Below are 13,891 nucleotides of genomic sequence, written 5' to 3'. Positions count from 1 at the left end.
TATGGGACTTAACATCTATGGTCATCAGTCCCCTAGAACTTAGAACTACTTAAACCTAACTAACCTAAGGACATCACACAACACCCAGTCATCACGAGGCAGAGAAAATCCCTGACCCCGCCGGGAATCGAACCCGGGAACCCAGGCGTGGGAAGCGAGAACGCTACCGCACGACCACGAGATGCGGGCGTCATAGATACATAAACTGTAAACCGATTTTACATTCCAGTAAGAGTTATCATATACTGACGCTATAATGACTTGTGAAGCTCAAGGGTGTTGGAAGCTAGCAAGAGCACTTTAAGGTCGATAATCTAAATGCTGCCACTTTTGTCAGCTTTCTGTATTGTGTCTCTGCTTTCCTAAGGTAAATAGTGACGGTAAAGCCGTGAGAATTCCAGACGCTTTGGGAAAGTGTCCCAGGGGAGAAGTATCAACTCAGAGATTTAGATGGTAACTCTATCCACCGCCTAGAAGTTGTTCTAAGGTGTCACAGTAGAAGATGGTCACAAGGAGGCACGTTTTAGCAAAGACGGCAAGCTAGCTTGATACTTGTCCCTGAGAACCACAACGTCAGTCGGTTCACACAGGTCAGAGTGCTGTAACAGAGGTTCCCACTCACAAGACGCCTCAGAGCGAGATCTGGGGACGAAAACACTGTAGTTACTGGGGTCGCAGCGACGTTTGGATTTCAGCTGAACGCTGTTGATACCAAACTTGAGGTTTGCTGACGTAAAGGCCGAAGACATCCCTACCTGCTGAGTAGGAGAAGGGAAGGAATCCGAATGCGGTTGGCCAGAGGTTCCCTGGAGGAGGAGAGCGACTCTTCAGGTTGGCTGGAGCCTGTAAAGTGCCGGTAGACCTGAGGGCTGGCTGTAGGGAGAAAGAAATAGTACGCCACCGCAATCCTTTAAAAAACCAAGATGTTTTTATTCAAGGGTCGTTCTCAGTGAGATCGTCCGGTCACGAACTCCACGTCGCTCATCGCCATACTCAGTTAAGATCCGACAAGTCTACTTTTCTCACATGGATTGCTGTTCTTAAACTTCGTTCCATACAATGCAGCCAGTGATTGCTATTTCTGCTAGTTCTCACTTCACAGACTCTGTCTTGAAAACAGTTGTATCCTTTGTTTTTTCTAATGTTTAGAATTAGCCGTCAGTGTACGTAGTAGTTCGTGTGACTGCAAATACATAGCGTTAACCGGACCCCCGTGTATCCTTGAGTTTCCTGCCACGAGCCTCCTATCGAGTCTCAAAATCCGCGCCTCTCGTAGGTGTCCTATGCCAGTGTTTGGCACAAATTGCAGACTGACCTGTGAGCCCCTGTCTTCCCTCTATCCTGTGTTAGCACACGAAAGAGTGCAAGTTATTAGCTTCAGGAACAAATTATTACTTCCTAAGAGAACAAAATAATTTTCAACCACGGTCTAACTGTTCACTTTGCGACACGTCAGTAGGAGGGGCCTCACCGTATTTTACTGAAATTACCTGAAATTTATTTGCTTTGACAATGCAGTATCTGAATTACGTACTCCAGCTTGCAATATTTCACCATTTCGCTTCTGCAAAATAGCCTTTTGGGCGAATATTTCGATGGCAGACACTCACTCATGTCCATTAGAGGGTAGAAGTGACTCTTCCACCGGCCGCCGACATAATCAGATGTGAACACGGGAGACTGCTGTTTAAGGGGTCGGTAACAATGCTGGACACTATTGGTTTCATTTACACCTACATTTAATTTCAATTACTTTAGTACATCACGACCACGAGGGTTGATTTTTTAAAATATAATTTGCCATTATATTTATTAAGAATTTAGATACCGCACGTCCCATGTGCAAAGGGTCCCTATCCTCACATTATAGTGATCCAAGTCGGCTATAGCCACGCAACACTTCTTCTCCTCTATATTAATTTTATGTTTTTTGTAAATTATTGTCGCTCGGGATTAGCCGAGCGGTATAGGGCGCTGCAGTCATGGACTGTGCGCCAGGTCCCGGCAGAGGTTCGAGTCCTCCTTCGGGCATGGGTGTGTGTGTCTGTCCTTAGGATAACTTAGGTTAAGTATTGTCTAAACTTAGGGACTGGTGACCTAAGCAGTTAAGTCCCATAAGATTTCACACACATTTGAACATTTTTTGTAAATTATTTTCCCAGTTGCTTGCCTTAGACGCATTAAGTCATTTGAGGTCTCATGTGGTCATTATTCTGTTTGTTTCCCTGAGCTTTCGTGAACACGATCCTCTACCTCTTAGCCATTTTGACGTCCGTCGACAGTGTTTTTCATAACAGGGAGGACCTTGCAATGACTAGGACTTTTCGTAAGGAGTTCGTCTTATCAGTATCACCTCGAAATGGTGAAAGTCCATAAATGTGTTGATGAAAAACAGTAATTACGGCTTCTGCACAACCCATTGGTAATAAATATCCTTTATGAGGATGAGAACCCATTGGTACTCACACAAATTAGGAAGAATGTTGGGTTTGGATCTTGGAACAACAGACTGATGCGCCTGATTAAGTCTGTTGTAATACTACATACTACTAAAGGGTGTTTCACTGATACAACTGAAACAGCTCATTTAATCCGCACTGCGTTATCCTTTGAAGGGACATAGGTAGATTTAAAAAAAAAGACAGTCAAATCACGTATACGAATCAAACATCAGTAATAACAACATACATGCTTCTCTCACACACGTTACAACGAACAACTGCTAGATACAGCCTAATACAGATCCTGTTGAACAGGCAGCATTACAACGCTGATAGTTTACTACCCTGTGTTACATGAGGAAAGTGGGTTTCTTTTGACCACAGAAGGTATCGATGATATTTAATGGTGTGGAAATTTCAGACAAACGCATATTTCTTTAGAGAGCTCCGTTATTCTGTTACAGTGGTACCTCTGGCCATCAAGACGTGTGCTGACGATGAACAAAACGTCGCGGAATGTCGGCGACAGGGTCTACAGGAGGCCGTGCCTCTACTCGCCACTGGTAAGTAGATACACTCCTGTCGTTACATTGCAGTCCTTCTTCAAGACTGAAAAGACTACGTTGCTCCAACTACTGCAAACGACCTGGAGCGCTACGTTAATGTTGGAATAAAATTCCGCTTACGATAAGTTCAGGTGCACACTATAGAAAATATTAGCACAAACAGTTAAATTTTGAAGCGACTCACGTACATTTTGGAAACACTTTTCATGTGCTGATATAACACCTATTTAGTTAGCACTGTCAGTCTTACGCGAACCTTGTGCTCATATTTTTCTGTAGAGACAACAATACCTTCACCAATAATTTTGACTGTAACGTATCAGTAAATTATATCACATTTGCAAGACCGTACAGACGTCCACGGCATATGTGGCCGAAGCAGTGAGTCATGTATGAATCGATGAATGAATGCCAGTGCGAGCGCCATAAGCGTTACGAACAAAAACAGTTTACATTTCTCATCAGTGAGTTACGCAGGCTGTACCTGGACGAATGATCACTGTTCGAGGATATGACACCAACGATAATTCAAAGCAAAAAATTCTAGTGAACATGGACTCTGTAGTGCATACCGTAACAGCTACGAGCACTTGTTCATCTTCGCCACTCTGATACACACACACACATTATACATCAAGTTTTGTCTCGCGTAGTTCACTAGTACCGCATTGCACCGTAAGGAGCGCTAGCGGCAGTTGCGTTAAAGATGGCTGCCTTCACTGGACCCGAGCGTGCTAGCTTTTAGTTTTCGTTTGAAGAATCGAAGTCGGCGATAGCAGTTCAGCGTGATTTCCGTACCAAGTACTCTAAAGATCCTCCTAGCAGGCCTACAATTTACGAGTGGCATAAATGTTTTGTAGAAACTGGGTGCTCAGTAAAACATGGGAAATTGTCAGGTCGTCCAAGCACATCTGACGACGTCGTTGAGCGAGTGAGGCAATGTTTTGTCAACAAGTTGTGATGCCACAGATCGACGAGGATGACCAAGAACGAAATGTTTGCTTCATGCAAGATGGTGCACCACTCCACTACATGGCTGATGTCTGGGGTTTTCTCAGTGACCGCTTTCCGTATCAATGGACTGGCAGTGATATGCCAATTGCATGGCCCCCACGTTCCCCAAACCTGACACCACTCTACTCTTTTATGGGGATTCTTCAAGGATATCGTGTTTGTGCCTCCTGTGTGAGCTTCTCTCCTGAACTTAGACCAAGAACTTACGCCGCCACTGAGCAAGTTAGACCTGCAATGTTAGAGCGACTTTGGGAAGAAATTGACTTCCGATGGGATGTGAACAGGATAGCCAATGGAAGCCACATACAACTTTAGTTTAATGTAAAAAAAAAAAAAAAAAAAAAAAAAAAAACACTTTATGGATTACACTACAAAATAACACTTAACCAAGCTTTATATCTTCTTTCAATAAATTTATATGAATTTTTAAAGTTGTAAAGTACTTTTTGAAACACCTTGTGTACTGAACGAATACACACCTCTTGTACTGAGCGAGTGCCCTTAGCTTTTAAGGTATGCATTTTACAGCCATGTTTACTAGACCTTTTTCCCTTGTTTTGGTCGATACTACCTCCTCCAACAATATGGAAAGCAAAGGGTTTGCGAAAATTCTTTTGATACCCCTGACAACGGATTACATATATCGGTACTTCTTTTGCTAAGATTGCAGGGCAGGCAGCTTTTAGAGAGGGTTGTATGGACGAAAACAAGAGAAAAAGGTGTAGTAAACATGGGCTCTAAGTCACATTACTTAAGGACTTCGAGCACTTGCTCATCTTCGACACTGTGAAAAATCTTGAAGTAGAAGAGACGTGTTTCATAGAATCGAAGATGAACAGTTGCTCATAGGTCTTAAGGTATGTATTTTAGAGCCCGTGTTTACAAGTTATATTTTTCTTCTTTTGGTCCATACTGCCACCTCGAAAGTTGCATAGCCTACAATCTTAGCAACAACGGTGCCGGTACATGGATTCCACTCTCAGAGGTAGCAGAACGTTTCTCGCTTATACCTTTCGACTCGGTCGTTCCCAGACCAGGGTGCCTCACATCGAGTTTACCCTTCTCCACCATCCCTGGGAATTTGTGCCATCACCACGAAATCACCCTGTATTACTGCTGCACGCATTTTTCATTACGAAGACATGCATTGCTATCGATCTCTGAAAGTCTCATTATCAGAACAGAAGAGAACCATTCGGTGCTTGAAACGATGGTTTTCTATACTGAGGCACTTACTTCAAGTCACTGTGTTACGACCGTGAAATGCACGTAGTTAACAGGTGTTACATTAGCTTCGTCGATCACGACTAGTGAGAAGTTGTTCATTATATATGTATATCCATATTATCACTGTTTCTGACTCGCACAGTTCGTGCAGAACAAATTTTAAACGTTATTAAGGGCGGGTAGCATTTTTCTCCTTCTCTTTACTTTGCGCTCTGGTTACTTTCGTAAGTTCCAACAATCACACATGCTTCTACTCGCCATCCTAGACTCAACCGCACTATAAGTAGTCCAAAGAGCTCCAAAGACACGGCAGTTTTACTGTTGAAACCTTACAATGTGCGCAGGATTTCCACCGATCGGCGCTCCACCAATCGACCCTTTGGATCAGCTGCCTCCCTTGACGTGGCGCTCCAACTCCAGAGGGCTGGACGTCGCATTCAGCCTGGACAACGGCCGCCACACCGGACTGGGACGCTCCATCGTGGATAGCCTTCAGTAAGTCTCATTATCTTCCCATTGTGTTCGTAGGCGACTACCATTTCACCTAAGTCAACCATGTTAAAACTGTGAAATAATGGTGAATAATAAAAAAGAAGAGAAATTCAGCTTCTTCTCCATTATATTTGTGGTCAGAGATTAGACTTTTATTTCCCTGTGTAATCGCTTTCATTCTGTGTTAAAAGAACTTAAGTCCTGGAATCAACTTCTAGTGACACTGCATGAAAAGACTGAAGACTTGGTGTTGTTCAAGGACTGGTAGGAGTAAAGTCCTTTTAACGCTGATCTATGTATTTATGTGTCAAGATCCGGACAACCTACTTGACAGGAAAAGGTTAAACTGGACCTAACCCCGTTTAAATAATCGTGATTGAAATCCTGTTGCTCTTGTTAACCTCATTTTTGCTTCAGGTCAGTCGCGAAGACTCCTGGCGACAGACAAGTTTTGCCGGCCGCTGTGGCCGAGCGGTTCAAGGTGCTTCAGTCCGGAACCGTGCGACTACTACAGTCGCAGGTTCGAATCCTGCCTCGGGCATGGATGTGTGTGATGTCCTTAGGTTAGTTAGGTTTAAGTAGTTCTAAGTCTAGAGAATGCTGACCTAAGATGTTAAGTCCCATAGTGCTTAGAGCCATTTGAACGATTTTCTGACATCCCAGACGTGTGACGTCGGCAACTTCCCTCACTTGCTTAGAGATGCTGGACAACCGCCAGGTTGTCTGGGCCTTAGAATCCATGCAATTCTTTAGTCACTTTCGGTGTGAGTTCAGCTGAAGTCACTCCATCTTTGGTAACCTGACCCAAAAGGTTTCAAGGCGACGTCATCTCCTAATGGGCATATTTTTTGACATCTAGAAGGCCTACTATTCTATTTGGGGACCTAGTTTGTCGGGCAGTTCGGTGTGAATGAGGTTCTCGATTCCTATCTTTGTACGATCCTAGCTCTCAGCACGTTTCTTTAGGTATCATGATGGCGTTGTCCTCTCTGACCGCTCTGACCAGGTTAACTGTGTCCCTCGAGATATTGTTTTAGGTTTTACTGTCTTTGCCACTGCTATTAGTAGTATCACGTCAGTAGTTAAATATCTGGTACAGTGATATTCGTTTGTTGACGATGCCTGTGCCTTTTATTCTACCTCGAGGCTTGCAGTAAAAAGTCGTCAGTTGCAACTGTCTGCTCGACGTTTGGAGGAACTGACACTGAAGGTCGGTTTCAGTTTGTCCACCGAGTAGTCAATGTGTTTTCCTTTTAATCTTTCATCTTCTGTTTTAAACTCTGGTGAGGTACAGTTGAGGTACACTGTTCTTACATTTAAAGAACGGTGAGGATTTAAGGGGTCACATTTGACTCTCAACTTACACTACTGCCACACCTTAAGAAAGTGAAAAGGCTGTCGCTGAAAGCACTGAGTACTTTAAAATTTCTTAGTCATCATTTATGGGAAGTAGACCGAGCTTGCCTGGTACAGCTCGCTGGGTATTCGTGCAATCTCGGTTTGATTTTGGGTGCAAGGAATATGGGTCTGCACGACCTTCTTATTTAAAAATGTTGGGCGTGGTGCACCAAAAGGAAGTCGGGTGGCCACTGGTGCCTTTAGAAGCAGCCCCACATCGAGATTTTTGCACTGAGACCAGTGAGCCGCGACTTCAGGAGATGACTCCTCACGGTGAGACAGACCCATAAAACACTGCAAACCCTATGCACACCGGCATACAGTGCTGTTGCTTGTCCACCATTGGAAAGGGTCTTTCATGCTCGACATGGCGCGAGCAGCAGTATGGGTTCCACATGAAGGACTGCTCTCTCGAGATGGATGTGGCTCGTAATAATCTTTTACACCTAGACTGGGGTAGATACTCACCTTGGCTCCTGCACAGACCAATAATTATTTTGGAACTGATGAACTGAGGAGCTGAGAACAATAAGGACCTAAAGCCCATATTCGTCGAGTTTAAGATACTAGAATGTATGCATGCTCATGAGAATGTTGATCTTACGGTGAATCGCTTTATCTGTACAGCAGACCCGCTTTATGTATACGAAGATTCATGAAAGGATGATTGACCCATTTCTTTAATGTTCACTTCCATATGGGCTTCAATGTGAAAGCTTTACTTGGTCGCTCTGCACTGCACAATTTCTATTCACAGTTGCCAACATTACACTGAAGTGAAGAAAGTCATGGGACAGCGATATGCACATAGTCTTATCAACCAGAACAGTATGACCTCTAACCAACTGTCTGTATAAATCATCATCACCTGGCGAGGAATGTCTACTAGTCAAACACACGCAGGGTGCACGTAGAACGAGTGAGCGTGCTGCCCGTGTCTAGAATGCGGAAGGCAGGTTATGATGCCCTGGAGGCTCGGCACGAGCATTTATGGAACTGCACGATTTGTCGGGCGCTCTAGGATTGCTGTGGTGAGTGTCTTGAACACGTGGCGAAGCCAAAGTGAAACCCCGTGGAGACGTCTTGGGGCTGGGTGGCCACCCCTTTTACAGGTGTCGGACGTGGTAGGCTGGGCAGACTGGTAGAACAGGACAGGTGGCGAACAATGGCGCAACGAACATCAGACTTTAATGCTGGGCAAAGCAGACGTGTCAGACACGCAGTGCACCGAACGCTCCTAACGATGGGCCTCCACAGCCGGCGACCCATGCATGCGCCAATGTTAACACCACGACATCGGCATCTACAACTGAAATGGGCACGTAACCATCGAAACTGGACGTTGTCGCGCTGGCAGAGCTTTGAATGGACCGATGAACCCCGAAATCTTCTTCATCATGCCCATGGGAGAGGGCGCATCTGCCGTCTTCCAGGGCAAGTGCTGCTTGACAGGTATACTGTGGGATGGAGAGAATTTGGCGGTGGCTCCATTATGCTCTAGGAAACTTTTAGGTGGGCATCCGCAGATACAGGGGAGCTCGTGCAAGGAACCATGACGGCCAAGTAGTATCGTCCACTGGTTGCAGACCACGTGCACCCCTTCATGGCTATCATGTTTCCCGAGGGCAGAGGCATTTTTCGACAAGATAGTGCAACGCGTCACATGGCCAGGAGTGCGATGGAGTGGATCGAGAAACACAGTGGCGAGTTCCAGATAATACGTTGGTCTCTCAATTCGTCAGATATGAACCCGATCGAACACATCTGTGATGTGACTGAACATGGCCTCATAGATCATCCCCCCCTCCCCGGGATTTACGAGAAATAGGTGATTTGTGTGCGCAGGTGTGGTGCCAGCTCTCTCCAGCGACCGACCAAGACATCACTGCATCCGTGTCACGACGTTTCGCCGCTGTTATGCTTCCTAAAGGTCGATATACCAGCTATAAGATAAGATTATAAAGTTTTGGCTGATCAGCTTATACAGATGACGGTCGCATGGCATACAGAAGCTACAACAGGGCATTGCATTGGCGGAGTTGGCATTTGTAATCAGTTGATTCACGTGAAAAGGTTTCCAACGTCACATGGCCGCAAGACGGAAATTAACAGACCTTGAATGTGGAGTGGTAGTGGGAGCTACACGCATGGGATATTACATTTCGAAAGTCGTTAGCGAATTCAATATTCCTAGACCCACTGTGTCAAGGGTGTGTCGACAATAACAAACTTCAGGCCTTATCTTTCACCATGGGCAATGCAGTGGCCGGCGGCCTTAACTCAATGACCGACAGCAGCTGCGCTTGCGTTGAGTTGTCAGCACTAACAGACAGGGAACTATAACTAAACTCCACCCGAACAGGCCACAAAGGCCCAACGGTACTGACCGGCCGTCGTGTCATATTCAGCCCACAGGCGTCACTGGACGCGGATATGGAGGGGGGGCCTGTGGGTCAGCACTCTCCTGAGCGTCTCTCTTGGGCTCGTGACCATACTGGAAAACCGTGGACCGGTCAGATGAGTCCCGTTTTCAGTTGGTAAAAGCTGATGGTAGGGTTCGAGTGTGGCGCAGATCCCACGAAGCCGTGGACTCGAGTTGCCTGCAAGGCCCTGGGCCAGCTGGTGGCGGCTCTCTAATGGTGTGGGCTGTGTTCACATGGAGTAGGGCGGATCCTCTGGTCCAACAGAACCGATCCTTAACCGGAAATGGTTATGTTCGGCTACTCCGAGATCATTTTCAGCCATTCATGGATTTCATGTTCCCAAACAACAATGGAATTTTTATGGATGAAAATGCGCCACAATCAATGCGCCACAATTGACAGTGATTACTTTGAAGAATATTTTCGACAATTAGAGCAATATCTCCCGACCACGAAACCTGGAACGGCAACACTTTCGCGATTTTGAACGCTATAAAGGCAGGTGACTCCCGACGACTTGTCGAGTGCCTGGCACGTGGCGTTGCTGCACCACGCCGGACAAAATCGGGTCCTACGCGTTACCAGGAGGTATCTCTTGACTTTAGTCGCCTCAGTGTACATCATTTATCTTTAATCGCCGAGTAACACAAGGTTTCCTAAGTACAGATAATTAGCGAACCACGTTACCTGGAGGGTAAATCGTAACTTTCAAAAAGTGCATGTCCTCCAATTATCTACAGTACTATCACAGAGGGCAATAAGAAAACGGGTAAGGTAGTCATCCCACCGAAGAGAATTCGGAGTACCAGGTAGTTCATGCAGATTCGCGAATTCTTGGCCAACCAGTACAGTCTTCACTAAGAATACCATTACACCTATAATCAAAATATTAACATGTGGGCAGGTCCCGGCGGAGGTTCGAGTCCTCCCTCGGGCATGGGTGTGTGTATTTGTCCTTAGGATAATTTAGGTTAAATAGGTGTAAGCATAGGGACTGATGACCTTAGCAGTTAAGTTCCATAAGATTTCACACACATTTGAACATTTTGAACTAATATGTGTTTCGTTACACGTTAGTACATACATATATGTCAACATACAAGGTGTTTAATGATGAACGGAAAATAATTTAGTAGGTTGTAGTGTAGGCTCATTCGAATAAAACATTACATCTTACGTGTGCTCAACTTCGTGTTGGTTACAGAGATACAGCTGGTTACAGTGGTAAGATTTCATGTGACTTGTTGGTGCTCTGGATGCTATAGTGTGTTTTGGGAAATGTCATTTTTGTTTTGATGTTGGATATAGAGCTGTGCTTCACTTTGCACTGTTGAATGTTGTACCTGTAATTACAATAGTAATTCTTAGCTAATTCTGTTTCATCGCTTCAACATGCCGCACTAATTTACAATCCTAGAGAAAGACGATATGGTATTTATGTACGGGTTTTGTAAAGGATGCGTTTCTCCTGCTTGTAAAGAATACGGTGGACGGCTTCCCAACCGCAAAAACCAGAAGTCAAGAGTGTTTACTCGTGTTTGTACAAACCTACGAAAGACTGGAGCAGTGCGAAGGAATCGTCATATGTCATTTGCGGAGCTGCAGAAGAGAGTGTGCATGAACTAGAAGATATTATTCAGCTGGTGGAAGATAGTCCTGTAAGAAGCACACGCTGAACTTTTACACGTGTCGGTTTTCCATGTCACATGTGTTCAAACTGTGTGAGGTTCTGTTAATGGTGTCTTTGTCGCCTTAAAAGCATTCTTGACTAACATCAACTCGCTACGTCCAATGTTATATAACTATAATGCCCACGACCGTTGCAGCGTGTATTTGAAACAAATCTTATTTCCATCCTCACAGTGCACCACTCTCATGTGAAAAGCGCGAAATCTGAACAGACGTCATTTTTAAAGTGTGGCAACACGTCTACCAACGTTCGCTTATAAGACACACATGTTTAGGAACGTTGATCAGAAGTTTCTCACAACGAATGTAGTAGTCCAATAAAACGCTTCAGTTGTTCGTATTTAACAGGATCGGTATCTGTTGTTTGAAACAACCACATTCTTAATTTAAGGCACACGTTATATTAACGGTGAAATGTAATGCAACAAGTTCCTCCAAGTATTACAGATTATGCACGAAATAGGGGACGCACTCGCTAATATTGTCTCTCACTCCCTCCTTTTTGTTTGGTAATCCCAGCAACACTTAACAGTTCTCTTTAAAGCAAATTTATGACTTAGCTAAATTATCTTCCTCTAACTTCATCCAAATTGTGCTGTCAGAAACTTTCACAATTAATTAGCAGTACAAAACTTCCGGTTCTGTCCCATAGATTCTAATTTGTAATCCTCAAAATAGATTCAGAATTTAAGGTACCAGATTCTTTGTGACTGTGATTAATATTGCAAACAACGGAAACCACACTTAAATCTGTTTCAGACAGTCAGACATTTGACTAGTGGAAGTCACTTCGCTTCCCATCTCTTTCTCTTTTTTCTCGATTGTTCGTCTCACCGCATTCTGTATCCTTTTCCAGAGTGGATACCATTAACCAACGCATCCGCGTCGTTACCCACATCGATGGCGCCAGCACATTAGAAGGCACATACACTCTGGCCGCCCGCATACTTGGCATACCTCTGGAAGGCACTGGGCTCTTCAAGGTTACTATGAGTGAGTATCCTCATTGAACAATATCTGCTTACGGCAGAAATAGGAAAAATTATGGAAGTGAAGTTGGGTACTTAATCTAAAAGCGTGAGGCGGGAGGAAAGAGTAATGACAGCGATGCAGAAGCCCTCTCAAAGATTTTCATATATCTTATCCCAGAAAAACCACCGTCACTCACTGAACAACTGGGACAGCGAAACGGTAACTTTCTGTGTGAGAATTGGTGTTAGCTTTGTACATTATTTTCTGAGAAAAAGTAAGAGTTGATTACCTGAATTTGGTACACCTTTATGATCTCCTGTAATTTCCAGAACACATCCTGGAAGAATTTTGTGCTATTTTTAATACAATGATAATCAACGATTCAGTAGTCCCGCCAACCTGTTGCATTTGACCAACATAGAGTTGTAACAGGACAGGACGTTTACGATACAGAAGAAGAAATATCGATTGTAGTCTCTAATAACCAGGGTGACGAACATAATTAGAAAAGCACTAGCATACGTGAATCACTTAGTAAACTAAAGAATAGCCGTAACTATTTTCTTAAGTCTTCTGTCATGGGTACATTGTGAATAATTTCCACTACTTCGTAAACAGCAAGTTGCTGAAGGGACGCGCAGTGAGTGTTACAGCAGACTTATTAACGTAATCCAACAAATAGTTGTTCTCATCGTCACCACTACATTAAAAAGGACAGTTCAGAGCACTTTACGTGTATGAGGACTGTTCAATAACTAATGCAACACATATTTGTCTTAAAGCAGTTCGGTTTTATTCAGCATTCTAATACTCCATCACACTCCCCAGTCTTTTGGAAACAACACCATGTTCTTCAACATAATCTCCGATCAATGCGACAGCGCCGACCGCGGTGGCCGAGCGGCTCTAGGTGCAACAGTCTGGAACCGCGCGACCGCTACGGTCGCAGGTTCGAATCCTGCCTCGGACATGGATGTGTGTCATGTCCTTAGGTTAGTTAGGTTTAACTAGTTCTAAGTTTAGGGGACTGATCACGTCAGAAGTTAAGTCCCATAGTGCTCAGAGCCATCTATCAATGCGATGGCGTTACGCCACCTCAATGGGACGACCCCATACAGCCACTTGGACCACTCTGGTGGTCGACGTCTGAGCCAACATCTTGCTGCATTAATAACCTCACCATTATCCGCGTACTGTTGCGTAAAACGCAAGCAGCTTCACATAGATGCTTTTCGTTGCCCTTTATGGTCTTCAGATAGGCAGTGAGAAATCCAGCGGGCACATACCTCTGAGTACCCCAACTAGTGGACCAGTGTGCCACACTAATAGAAGATCCACTGTACAGCGAGGTGTCTGACTGTGCTCCGTCGATCGCCTCGAATGAGAGTGTCCGCACGTTCCAGCACTGCAGGAGTGACAGCTGTGTGCGGCCAGCCGGCACGCGGGAGGTCGGACAGGGTTGTGCGGCCTTGTTCCGACTATGGAAAAGAACCACCGTGGTACAACAACCGAGTTAGAAAACTGCTATGGAAGCAAAGGGAACTTCACAGCAATCATAAACATAGCCAAATCCTTGCAGACATACAAAAAGTACACGAAGCGAACTGCAGTGTGAGGAGGGCTAAGCAGAGGCGTTCAACGAATTCGAAAGTAAAGTTCTATGTACTGA

At 44.7% G+C, this 13,891-nt stretch overlaps 1 protein-coding gene across 1 annotated transcript; it reads left to right on the top strand.

The window, feature by feature from the left end:
- Window positions 1–5,582: 5,582 nt before the first annotated feature.
- LOC126416820 (putative beta-carotene-binding protein) lies at window positions 5,583–12,260 on the top strand. Its single transcript, XM_050084704.1, has 2 exons — window positions 5,583–5,743; window positions 12,107–12,260. The coding sequence occupies exons 1-2, from the start codon at window positions 5,583–5,585 to the stop codon at window positions 12,258–12,260; spliced, it is 315 nt and encodes a 104-aa protein (XP_049940661.1).
- Window positions 12,261–13,891: the final 1,631 nt, after the last annotated feature.

Source organism: Schistocerca serialis, chromosome 8 (assembly GCF_023864345.2).
Source record: "Schistocerca serialis cubense isolate TAMUIC-IGC-003099 chromosome 8, iqSchSeri2.2, whole genome shotgun sequence".
NCBI classification, from domain to species: domain Eukaryota; kingdom Metazoa; phylum Arthropoda; class Insecta; order Orthoptera; family Acrididae; genus Schistocerca; species Schistocerca serialis.
This window is presented reverse-complemented; position numbering and strand designations above follow the sequence as displayed.

Coding starts and splice junctions, on each gene's coding strand:
- LOC126416820 (XM_050084704.1), top strand. CDS start 5,583: ATGTGCGCAGGATTTCCACCGATCGGCGCTCCACCAATCGACCCTTTG. Junction 5,744..12,106: donor TCCATCGTGGATAGCCTTCA/GTAAGTCTCATT, acceptor ATCCTTTTCCAG/AGTGGATACCATTAACCAAC.